General features: G+C 39.7%; 2 protein-coding genes and 1 pseudogene across 3 annotated transcripts; 2 read left to right on the top strand and 1 right to left on the bottom strand.

Annotated features, from left to right (window-relative positions):
- Window positions 1-534: 534 nt before the first annotated feature.
- Window positions 535-3,839, top strand: LOC137748911 (uncharacterized). The gene is made up of 6 exons (XM_068489104.1): window positions 535-1,696; window positions 1,782-1,913; window positions 2,032-2,171; window positions 2,317-2,527; window positions 2,688-2,925; window positions 3,003-3,839. The coding sequence occupies exons 1-6, from the start codon at window positions 559-561 to the stop codon at window positions 3,253-3,255; spliced, it is 2,112 nt and encodes a 703-aa protein (XP_068345205.1). The 5' UTR covers window positions 535-558; the 3' UTR covers window positions 3,256-3,839.
- Window positions 3,371-5,658, top strand: LOC137746849 (class V chitinase-like; annotated as a pseudogene).
- A 1,954-nt stretch (window positions 5,659-7,612) lies between these two features.
- LOC137748337 (cysteine-rich receptor-like protein kinase 25) lies at window positions 7,613-11,780 on the bottom strand. Of its 2 annotated transcripts, none has more exons than XM_068488479.1 (8): window positions 10,576-11,780; window positions 10,319-10,450; window positions 10,102-10,241; window positions 9,756-9,966; window positions 9,364-9,601; window positions 9,136-9,286; window positions 8,729-9,058; window positions 7,613-7,864 (listed from the first exon to the last, which is right to left on the bottom strand). In XM_068488479.1, exons 1-7 carry the CDS (start codon window positions 11,714-11,716, stop codon window positions 8,750-8,752), a joined length of 2,322 nt encoding a protein of 773 aa, XP_068344580.1. In that variant the 5' UTR covers window positions 11,717-11,780; the 3' UTR covers window positions 7,613-7,864; window positions 8,729-8,749. The 2 variants fall into 2 exon arrangements, with proteins under 2 accessions (XP_068344580.1, XP_068344578.1); XM_068488477.1 differs by having other exon boundaries at window positions 8,701-9,058; window positions 10,576-11,779.
- Window positions 11,781-12,064: the final 284 nt, after the last annotated feature.

Raw genomic sequence — 12,064 nt, 5'->3', positions numbered from 1 at the left:
ATTCAGAAATATACGTCGCTGACGCATAAGAAGGTCTTCGTATTTACTGTATGCAGCGGAAGGGCTGTTCAATTTAAGGCAAAGGTACAAGATTTCAACCACTTTATGTATACGATACTTCGTAGATTATGTAAAAGAAAAACTTGTGTAAGGGCAATTAAACCACGCATACTTTTTGACTGCTCTTATAAGAACACAATTCAGTATATTTTGGTGATCATATATCTCCAAAAGTGACGTTCTATGCCAATAATATAAATTTTTGTTCACATAATTTGTTTGCTCTCCTTTGAAAAAGGTACCCTACTGAATATTTCCTCCTTACGAATGTCTCAGGTAATTAAGCGCCTGTCCCACCAGCCAAAGAGTTTTATTGAAGCTGTCCTTGAATCCTAAACGGTATGTGTCCACGTACTCTAGAAAAATCGCCAATAGTACGTGCATTGTTGCAAGCATTGAATTAGTTAGAAACGTTAACGTCACTTGAGCTGTTTTGACATTTCCATGGAATCCAGAAATTTCTGATCCCTTTCAGAAACATATGATACGAGGTTATGTATGAGAACTGAATTAGCTATTTCCATGGAATTCAGAAATATCTCCTATCTGATCATCCCCTTCATCTTCCTTGTTTCTTGTTCCTCTGCACAAAGTTGGATAAGAGCCGCTTACTGGTACGCTGGCAGCGAGTCTCCTATACCGGAGATAAATTCTGCCTTGTTCACTCATCTTATCTGTGGTTTTGCTGATGTGAATTCCTCCACCTACCAGCTCTCCATCCCTTCTGCTCATGTCCAATACTTTTCGAGCTTCACCGATATTGTCAAGCGAAAGAACCCGTCCACCATCACACTCCTATCCATCTGGAATGGACAGGCTGAAACAGGGCAAGCGATTTTGGGCGAGAACGCTAACTTTTCAGTCTTGTCCTCAATGCTCGAAAACCCTTCTAATAGAAAGTCTTTCATTGAGTCCTCCATCAAAATGGCAAGGCGTTATGGATTTCGGGGTATAGACTTATTCTGGCTGTGGCCTAACGAAGCCCCCGATATGATTAACATGGGTGAGCTGTTGGACGAGTGGCGAGCTGCTCTGACTTATGAGTCGAGAAACTCAAGTCAGTCACGATTAATGCTGACAATGGCCGTTCGTTACTTGCCTGCTTTTGAATCATTGAGTTACCCTGTTGATTCTATGAAGAGGAATTTGGACTGGGCACATGTCGTGGCGTATGACTATCATCTGCCTTCGAAGGAGAATGTTACCGGTGCTCATGCAGCTTTATACAATCCTTCGAGCCATGTTAACACCGACTATGGTATAAGGCAATGGTTAAACTACTCATTTCCGGCTGGCAAACTGCTTTTGGGTTTGCCTTACCACGGATATGCATGGACACTTGTGAAACCCGAAGAAAATAATGGAATTGGGGCACCAGCATCTGGCATTGCTGTGACAAAAGATGGATCCATGAGCTATAAGTACATCAAGTGGTACACACGAAGCTACCGAGCTCCCATAGTGTATAATGCTACTTATGTTGTAAATTACTGCATCATAGGATCGAGTTGGATTGGTTTCGATGATGTGGAAGCTATCAGAGCTAAGATTGCATATGCCAAGGAGAAGAAACTACTCGGTACCAATGTGTTTCTAGTCACCAATGACGATGACAATTGGGCGCTTTCTCGGGCAGGTATGTTTTTGACAGAAGGCTATTTTCAGACATCAAATTGTTATCTAATGACTAATATAGATCCAACTGTTTTAACGATTCGCAGCTCAAGAGGAAGGAAATGGTCATGAAAACAAGCGGCGATTATTGCTTATAATTTTGCTTCCAGTTACTTCGATCGTAATTCTTATAGCCTTTGTGGTGTGTTACTTGCAGAGAAAACCCTTGATGACAAGAGGTTGTTTTTCTCAATATTGAGGGTTTGTTTAACAACTAGATGACGAGAATTTATCTTTTTGTACCATAACGTCAACAGAATTTGTGTTTTCACTTTTTCTTTTCCCTTCTGGTTTCAGGGAGAATAATTCTAGGCAATTCAAGAGCATCGGATCCTTCAAATCTGCAAGTGTTCAGCTTTTCTGAGATCAAGGCAGCAACAAACAAGTTTTCAAGCGAAAATAAGCTTGGAGAGGGCGGGTTTGGTCCCGTATACAAGGTAAGATTTCGTACATTATCTACATGTTGTACAAACTCTGGTGAACAGTGAGTGTTGCAACTTTTTGAATTCATCTTTGGATCAGTTATAGATGTCTATTTCTTTTCATCAACCATGTTAGCTATATTTTCTTAAAAACTTCTAGGGTAAACTGCGGACAGGACAGGAAATAGCTGTGAAAAGACTTTCGAAAACGTCAACTCAAGGACTTGAGGAATTTGGAAACGAGGTTACACTTACTGCGAGACTACAACATGTAAATTTAGTTCGGGTTCTTGGATTCTGCAGTGAGAAGGAAGAAAAAATGCTGATCTACGAGTACATGCCAAACAGAAGCTTGGACTTCTACCTTTTCGGTCAGCAATTTTTCATGCTTTCTGCTAAAGTTGAGAATGCATGCTAGAATAGCACAAACACTGCAATCTAATTTAAAGTTGTGAAATCTGTGTTCGTAATTTTTTTTTTTTCTCTTGCTCCTTTGCGTACCTCATCGGTCCTGAGTTTGTTATCTCGCAGATCCTACCAGAAAGGACCTCCTAGACTGGAGAAAGCGTGTGCACATCATTGAAGGGGTTACTCAGGGACTCCTATATCTTCAAGAATACTCAAACGTTACTATCATTCACCGAGATCTAAAAGCTAGCAACATTTTGCTTGACAATGAGATGAATGCTAAAATTTCAGATTTTGGAATGGCCAAACTTTTCGGAAAAGATGAACTTGAAGGAAACACAAGCCGGATTGTTGGAACATAGTAAGTAAACTGCCTCTCATCGGTTATTCTTATTCATGCATGATCATATCCTTTAGTACTTACTGAATGCAATGCAGCGGCTATGTTCCTCCTGAATATGTAAAAAAGGGCATATACTCTATGAAGTACGATGTCTATAGCTTTGGCGTTCTACTTTTGCAACTGATTAGCGGAAGGAAGAATACACGTTACTATGGTCCAAACGAAAGTTTGCACCTCTTGGAATATGTAAGTTCCATAGCTTTCTTTGACTACTGTAACAACTACAATTTTGATCTGAACTTCAGCATTAAAACTATTGCAGGCATATATATCATGGAAAGAGGATAAAGGGCTAGAATTTATTGATCCATCACTTGACGATTCTTCTACTTCTTTTAAACTGTTGAGATGCTTGCAAGTAGCTCTACTATGTGTGCAGGAAAATCCCGACTATAGGCCTACAATGTTGGAAGTCTATACCCTACTCAAAACTGACACAGAAGCCATTCCAATTCCTACAACGACAGCTTTCTCCGGAAAAAGTGATAGAAATATTGAAGGCGTATCTACATCACAGAAAGGAAGCTGTTCAGTCAATGATGCTGAGATTTCCGAACTGAAACCCCGATGATAATGCAGGCTCTGTTTATGCGAGATATTGCTTTATTTATTTATATAGGGGTAGTTGTGTTCTTAGGCTGAAGAATGTGGTAGTAGACAAGTTTGTAACAACTTTTTGTTTTCCTTCTCTATATAAAACAAGCTGAAATTAATACGTGCTGTTTAATCTGAACTCTTTATGGATTCGGGACCAGGCCGAAAAAAGGGTTCCAGGTAAAGTTTCTCTAGCCATTGCTTTCATGGCAGATAAACTTTTCTCAATATAATTCAATATTGTTCTTTCATACATTTCTCAAAAGGTCATCTTCCTTATTTCTTGTAATTTTTCGTGCTCTGCACAAACTTGGATTCGAGCTGGTCACTGGTACGCCGGCAGCAAGTCTCACATACCGGAGATAAACTCTGCCTTGTTCACACATCTTATTTGTGCTTTTGTGAATGTGAATTCGTCCATCTACCAGCTCTCCATCCCTTCTGCTCATGAGCAATACTTCTTGAGCTTCACCGATATTGTCAAGAGCAAAAACCCATCAATCAAAACACTCCTATCCATATGGAACAAAGAAGCAGCAGCTTCTCAGCTAATTTAGGGTCAGAGAGCTCACTTTTCAGCCTTGTCTAAAATGCTCGAACGTCCTTCGAATAGAAAGTCTTTCATTGAGTCTTCCATCGAATTAGCAAGACGTTACTTACAAGGTATAGACTTGTTCTGGCCTTGGCTTAACACAGCCTTGGATATGATCAATATGGAAAAGCTATTGGACAAGTGGCGAGCTGCTGTGACTTCTGAGGCAAGAAACACTGGCCAGTCACGATTAAAATTGACAATGGCTGTTAGGTATTTTCCTATTTTAATCTTTGATTTATCCAATCGAATCTATGAAGAGGAATTTGGACTGGGCGCATGTTAAGGCATATGACTATCATCTGCCTTTGAAGAGAACGTTACCGGTGCTCATGCTGCTTTATACGATCCTTTGAGTTATCTTAACACCAACTATGGTATAAGGCAATGGTTAAACTACTCGTTTCCTGCTAGCAAACTTGTTTTGGGTTTGCCTTACCACAGCTATGCATGGATACTTGCGAAAACCTCAAGACCCCGCATCTGGCATTGCTGTGACAAACGACGGATCCATGAGCTATAAGTACATCAAGGGGTACACTCGAAGCTATCTCCCATGATGTATAATGCTACTTGTGTACTGTGTGATATGATCGAGTCAGGTTGGTTTCGATGATGTGGAAGTTATTAAAGCTAAGATTGCATATGCCAAGGAGAAGAAGCTACTCGGTACCAATGTGTTTCATCAAGTCAGCAATGACAATCAAAATTGGGCGCTTTCTTGGGCACGTAGGCATTACTTATCCCACACGGAAGTTCAATTGTGACAGCAAGCTATTTGAAGGCATCAAATTGTTTTACTTCGAACTTCATTAAAGATTGACAGCTCAGTAGGAAGGAAATAGTCACGAAAATAAACCCCGGTTATTGTTTGTAATTTGCTTCCAGTTTCATCAATCGTAATTGTAATTCTCATCGCTTTCATTGTGTGTTACTCGCAGAGAGAATTATTGAAGACAAAAGGTTATATACCCAACTGTGATGGTTATTTTCTAATAGCAATTAAATGAAGAGAAATTCTCTTGTAGCGGTCGACATCAACAGATAACAGATTTGCATTTGAATTTTTTACTCCTGGTTTCAGGGATGATTGTTCTAGGCAAATGTCTACTAGTACATCAGCTGTTGACAGTGATGGCCCAAATCTGAACGTATGCCGCTTTTCCAGTCTCAAAGCGGCTACAAATAACTTCTCAAGTGAAGATAAACTTGGAGAGGGTGGGTTTGGTCCCGTTCACAAGGTAAGATTTGTTACATTTTCTAAATATACTTTTTACGCTGTGGGAACTGGGATTAAAACTTGTGTAATCTGCCTGAACAATTTCAGTGATTTCAACATATAGTTCACGTCGAAGTAATAGTTCATGATAGAAATTTGAATCGTGGAAATTTTATGGAACTTACATATTCCAAGAGGTGCAGACTTTCATTCAGACCATAGTAACATGTACTCTTTGTCTGCTAATCATTTGCAAAAGTTGAACTCTGAAGCTGTAGACATTGTACTTCATAGTGTATATGCCTTTTCGTAAGTATTCAGGAGGTACCTAGCCATTGCATTGCATATGACAAGTATAAGGATTTGGTCATTTGTGAATAACCGATGAGAGGCAGTTTGTCACTTAATATGTGTTAACAATCCGCCTTACGTTCGCTTTGAGTTCATCTTTTCTGAAAAGTTTGGCCATTCGAAAATCGGAAATCTTAGCATTCATCTCAACCACATAATTACTTTCCGTATACTTAATTGTGGTTTGGGCTCAGAGAGAAAGGGTGGAGGAAGACCTAAGAAGACTTGAAAAGAGACTTTGAGAAAAAAACATGGAGTACTTGGAGTTAGCAGAAGAAATGGCGCAAAACCAAGCGCAATGATGTTCTAGGATTCATACAGCCAAAAGCACTTAGTAAATTAAGACTTTGTTGTTGTTGTTGTATACGTAATTTTGTTTTGGAAGGGTCGCTCTAAGTAAGAGTTATACTGCCTGGTGACCCTAGATTGACCTACCTTTGCCTTAAGTTGGACAGCCTGGAGTTGGTCTATATTTGCTGCATATAGCAAGAACATGGACCTTTCTATGTTTGTCAACGATGACGAAATTGCAGGGGCAACAACTTAAGTTAAACATGTAGCACTGAAAACTTTTGCCACCAAACTTTATGTGAAATGTATGAAAGAACTATCGAGTTATACCGAGAAAAATTTATCTGCCATGAAAGCAATGGCAAGAGAAATTTCATCTGGAACCCTTTTTTCTGCCTAGTTTCAGAATCCACACAGAGTTTAGATTAAATAGCGCGTATTACTTTCAGCTTGTTGTATATAGAGACGGAAAAAAAAATTTTGCTAGAAACTTGTCCAGAAAATAGCTAGAAAGAAGAACAAGAACTGACCACATTCTTGAGCCAAAGAATACACCACCTCTCATTCGAGCCTGCATTTTCATCGGGGTTGCAGTTCGGAAATCTGAGCGTCATTGACTGAACAGTTTCCTTTCTGTGATGTAGATACTCTTTCCTTATCTCCATCACTTTTTCCACAGAAAGCTGTCTTTGTAGGAATAGGAACGGCTTGAGTGTCAGTTTTGAGCATGGAATAGACTTCCAACATTGTAGGCCTATCGTCGGGATTTTCCTGGACGCATAGTAGAGCTACTTGCAAGCACCTCAACAGTTTCAAAGAAGTAGAAGAATCGTCAAGTGATGGATCAATAAATTCGGGTCCCTTGTCCTCTTTCCACGATGTGATATGATCGAGTCAGGTTGGTTTCGATGATGTGGAAGTTATTAAAGCTAAGATTGCATATGCCAAGGAGAAGAAGCTACTCAGTACCAATGTGTTTCATCAAGTCAGCAATGACAATCAAAATTGGGCGCTTTCTTGGGCACGTAGGCATTACTTATCCCACACGGAAGTTCAATTGTGACAGCAAGCTATTTGAAGGCATCAAATTGTTTTACTTCGAACTTCATTAAAGATTGACAGCTCAGTAGGAAGGAAATAGTCACGAAAATAAACCCCGGTTATTGTTTGTAATTTGCTTCCAGTTTCATCAATCGTAATTGTAATTCTCATCGCTTTCATTGTGTGTTACTCGCAGAGAGAATTATTGAAGACAAAAGGTTATATACCCAACTGTGATGGTTATTTTCTAATAGCAATTAAATGAAGAGAAATTCTCTTGTAGCGGTCGACATCAACAGATAACAGATTTGCATTTGAATTTTTTACTCCTGGTTTCAGGGATGATTGTTCTAGGCAAATGTCTACTAGTACATCAGCTGTTGACAGTGATGGCCCAAATCTGAACGTATGCCGCTTTTCCAGTCTCAAAGCGGCTACAAATAACTTCTCAAGTGAAGATAAACTTGGAGAGGGTGGGTTTGGTCCCGTTTACAAGGTAAGATTTGTTACATTTTCTAAATATACTTTTTACGCTGTGGGAACTGGGATTAAAACTTGTGTAATCTGCCTGAACAATTTCAGTGATTTCAACATATAGTTCACGTCGAAGTAATAGTTCATGATAGAAATTTGAATCGTGGAAATTTTATGGAACTTACATATTCCAAGAGGTGCAGACTTTCATTCAGACCATAGTAACATGTACTCTTTGTCTGCTAATCATTTGCAAAAGTTGAACTCTGAAGCTGTAGACATTGTACTTCATAGTGTATATGCCTTTTCGTACGTATTCAGGAGGTACCTAGCCACTGCATTGCATGTAACAAGTATAAGGATTTGGTCATTTGTGAATAACCGATGAGAGGCAGTTTATCACTTAATATGTGTTAACAATCCGCCTTATGTTCGCTTTGAGTTCATCTTTTCTGAAAAGTTTGGCCATTCGAAAATCGGAAATCTTAGCATTCATCTCAACCACATAATTACTTTCCGTATACTTAATTGTGGTTTGGGCTCAGAAAGAAAGGGTGGAGGAAGACCTAGGAAGACTTGAAAATAGACTTTGAGAAAAAAACATGGAGTACTTAGAGTTAGCGGAAGAAATGGCGCAAAACCAAGCGCAATGATGTTCTAAGATTCATACAGCCAAAAGCACTTAGTAAATTAAGACTTTGTTGTTGTTGTTGTATACGTAATTTTGTTTTGGAAGGGTCGCTCTAAGTAAGAGTTATACTGCCTGGTGACCCTAGATTGACCTACCTTTGCCTTAAGTTGGACAGCCTGGAGTTGGTCTACATTTGCTGCATATAGCAAGAACATGGACCTTTCTATGTTTGTCAACGATGACGAAATTGCAGGGCCAACAACTTAAGTTAAACATGTAGCACTGAAAACTTTTGCCACCAAACTTTTTGTGAAATGTATGAAAGAACTATCGAGTTATACCGAGAAAAATTTGTCTGCCATGAAAGCAATGGCAAGAGAAACTTCACCTGGAACCCTTTTTTCTGCCTAGTTTCAGAATCCACACAGAATTTAGATTAAACAGCGCGTATTACTTTCAGCTTGTTGTATATAGAGACGGAAAATTTTTTTTGCTAGAAACTTGTCCAGAAAATAGCTAGAAAGAAGAACAAGAACTGACCACATTCTTGAGCCAAAGAATACACCACCTCTCATTCGAGCCTGCATTTTCATCGGGGTTGCAGTTCGGAAATCTGAGCGTCATTGACTGAACAGTTTCCTTTCTGTGATGTAGATACTCTTTCCTTATCTCCATCACTTTTTCCACAGAAAGCTGTCTTTGTAGGAATAGGAACGGCTTGAGTGTCAGTTTTGAGCATGGAATAGACTTCCAACATTGTAGGCCTATCGTCGGGATTTTCCTGGACGCATAGTAGAGCTACTTGCAAGCACCTCAACAGTTTCAAAGAAGTAGAAGAATCGTCAAGTGATGGATCAATAAATTCGGGTCCTTTATCCTCTTTCCACGATGTGTATGCCTGAAATAATTTTAATGCTGAAGTTCAGGACAAAATTGTAGTTATTTACAGTAGTCAAAGAAAGCCATGGAGCTTACATATTCCAAGAGGTGCTGACTTTCGTTCGGACCATAGTAACATGTACTCTTCCGTCCGCTAATCATTTGCAAAAGTAGAACTCCAAAGCTGTAGACATCGTACTTCATAGAGTATATGCCCTTTTTTACATATTCGGGAGGAACATAGCCGCTGCATTGCATTCAATAAGTACTAAAGGATATGATCATGCGTGAATAAGAATAACCGATGAGAGGCAGTTTACTTACTATGTTCCAACAATCCGGCTTGTGTTTCCTTCAAGTTCATCTTTTCCGAAAAGTTTGGCCATTCCAAAATCTGAAATTTTAGCATTCATCTCATTGTCAAGCAAAATATTGCTAGCCTTTAGATCTCGGTGAATGATTGTGAAGTTCGAGTATTCTTGAAGATATAGGAGTCCTTGAGTAACGCCTTCGATGATGTGCACACGCTTTCTCCAGTCTAGGAGACACCGTCTGGTAGGATCTGCGAGATAACAAATTCAGGACCGATGAGGTACACAAAGGAGCAAGAGAAACAAAAATTACAATCACAGATCTCGCAACTTTAAAAATTGCAGAGTTTGTGTTATTCTAGCATGCATTCTCTTTTATAGCAGAAAACATGAAAAATTGCAGACCGAAAAGGTAGAAGTCCAAGCTTTTGTTTGGCATGTACTCGTAGATCAGCATTTTTTCTTCCTTCTCACTGCAGAATCCAAGAACCCGAACTAGATTCAAGTGTTGTAGTCTTGCAGTAAGTGTAACCTCGTTTCCAAATTCCTCAAGTCCTTGAGTTGATGTTTTCGAAAGTCTTTTCACAGCTATTTCTTGTCCTGTCAGCAGTATACCCTAGAAATTTAAAAGAAATTATAGTTAACGTGGTTGATGAAAATCGAGATCTATAGCCGATACAAAGATGAATTCCAAAAATTGCAACACTCGCTTTCAGAGTTTGTACAACATATGTAATATGCAAAATGTTACCCTGTATACGGGACCAAACCCACCCTCTCCAACCTTGTTTTCGCTTGAAAATTTATTTGTTGCTGCTTTGATCTTGGAAAAGCTGAACACTTGCAGATTTGGAGGATCTGATACTCTTGAATTGCCTAGAATCATTGTCCCTGAAACCGGAAGGGAAAAGAAAAGGTGAATACATCATCTAGTTGCTAAACAAACCCTCAATGTTGAGGAAAACAACCTCTTGTCTTCAATGGTTTTCTCTGCAAGTAACACACCACAAAGGCTATAAGAATTACGATCAAAGTAATTGGAAGCAAAATTATAAGCAATAATCGCCGCTTGTTTTCATGACCATTTCCTTCCTCTTGAGCTGTGAATCATTAAAACAGTAGGATCTATATTAGTCATTAGATAACAATTTGATGTCTGAAAATAGCCTTCTGTCAAAACATAGCATCGATAATTAACCTGTATCGTGGGATAAGTATTGCGTACCTGCCCGAGAAAGTGCCCAATTTTCATCGTCATTGTTGACTTGAAACACAATGGTACCGAGTAACTTCTTCTCCTTGGCATAAGCAATCTTAGCTCTGATAGCTTCCACATCATCGAAACCAACCCAACTCGATCCTATGACGCAGTGATTAACGACATAAGTAGCATTATACACTATGGGAGCTCGGTAGCTTCGTGCGTACCACTTGATGTACTTATAGCTCATGGATCCATCTTGTGTCACAGCAATGCCAGATGCAGGTGCCCCGATGCCATTATTGTCTTTGGGGTTCGCAAGTGTCCATGCATAGCCGTGGTAAGGCAAACCTAAAACAAGTTTGCTAGCAGGAAACGAGTAGTTAAACCATTGCCTTATGCCATAATCGGTGTTAACATGGCTGAAAGGGTCGTATAAAGCAGCATGAGCACCGGTAACATTCTCCTTCGAAGACAGATGATAGTCATACGACAAAACATGCGCCCAGTCCAAATTCCTCTTCATAGATTCGAGTGGATAAATCAACGATTCAAAAGCAGGCAAGTAGCGAACGGCCATTGTCAGCATTAACCGTGACTGACTTGAGTTTCTCGACTCATAAGTCACAGCAGCTCGCCACTCATCCAACAGCTTACCCATGTTGATCATATCGGAGGCTTCGTTAGGCCACATCCAGTCTAAGTCTATACCCTGAAATCCATAACGCCTTGCCATTTTGATGGAAGACTCAATGAAAGACTTTCTATTAGAAGGCTTTTCGAGCATTGAGGACATGACTGAAAAGTTAGCGTTCTCGCCGCCCAAAGTCGCTCGTCTTATTTCAGCCAGTCCATTCCAGATGGATAGGAGTGTGATGGTGGACGGGTTCTTTCGCTTGACAATATCTGTGAAGCTCGAAAAATATTGGACATGAGCAGAAGGGATGGAGAGCTGGTAGGTGGAGGAATTCACATCAGCAAAACCACAGATAAGATGAGTGAACAAGGCAGAATTTATCTCCGGTATAGGAGACTCGCTGCCAGCGTACCAGTAACCGGCTCTTATCCAACTTTGTGCAGAGGAACAAGAAACAAGGAAGATGAAGGGGATGATCAGATAGGAGATATTTCTGAATTCCATGGAAATAGCTAATTCAGTTCTCATACATAACCTCGTATCATATGTTTCTGAAAGGGATCAGAAATTTCTGGATTCCATGGAAATGTCAAAACAGCTCAAGTGACGTTAACGTTTCTAACTAATTCAACGCTTGCAACAATGCACGTACTATTGGCGATTTTTCTAGAGTACGTGGACACATACCGTTTAGGATTCAAGGACAGCTTCAATAAAACTCTTTGGCTGGTGGGACAGACGCTTAATTACCTGAGACATTCGTAAGGAGGAAATATTGATTGGGGCATCTTTTTTAAAGGAGAGCGAGCAAATTGTATGAGCACAAATTTATATTATTGGCATTGGACATCACCTTTGGGTATATAAGATCATCAA

Source organism: Pyrus communis, chromosome 10 (assembly GCF_963583255.1).
Source record: "Pyrus communis chromosome 10, drPyrComm1.1, whole genome shotgun sequence".
Classification (NCBI taxonomy): Eukaryota; Viridiplantae; Streptophyta; class Magnoliopsida; order Rosales; family Rosaceae; genus Pyrus; species Pyrus communis.
The sequence above is the reverse complement of the archived record's forward strand: the minus strand, read 5'-3'. Positions and strand labels throughout refer to the sequence as shown.

What these genes read in the sequence shown, in the direction of transcription:
- LOC137748911 (XM_068489104.1), top strand. Translation starts at nt 559, where the DNA reads ATGAGAACTGAATTAGCTATTTCCATGGAATTCAGAAATATCTCCTAT. An exon ending in TTGGGCGCTTTCTCGGGCAG is followed by an intron (nt 1,697 to 1,781) that starts GTATGTTTTTGA and finishes AACGATTCGCAG; the next exon opens with CTCAAGAGGAAGGAAATGGT. An exon ending in GGTTTGGTCCCGTATACAAG is followed by an intron (nt 2,172 to 2,316) that starts GTAAGATTTCGT and finishes AAAAACTTCTAG; the next exon opens with GGTAAACTGCGGACAGGACA.
- LOC137748337 (XM_068488479.1), bottom strand. Translation starts at nt 11,716, where the DNA reads ATGAGAACTGAATTAGCTATTTCCATGGAATTCAGAAATATCTCCTAT. An exon ending in AAAACCATTGAAGACAAGAG is followed by an intron (nt 10,242 to 10,318) that starts GTTGTTTTCCTC and finishes TTCCGGTTTCAG; the next exon opens with GGACAATGATTCTAGGCAAT. An exon ending in GGTTTGGTCCCGTATACAGG is followed by an intron (nt 9,967 to 10,101) that starts GTAACATTTTGC and finishes TTAAATTTCTAG; the next exon opens with GGTATACTGCTGACAGGACA.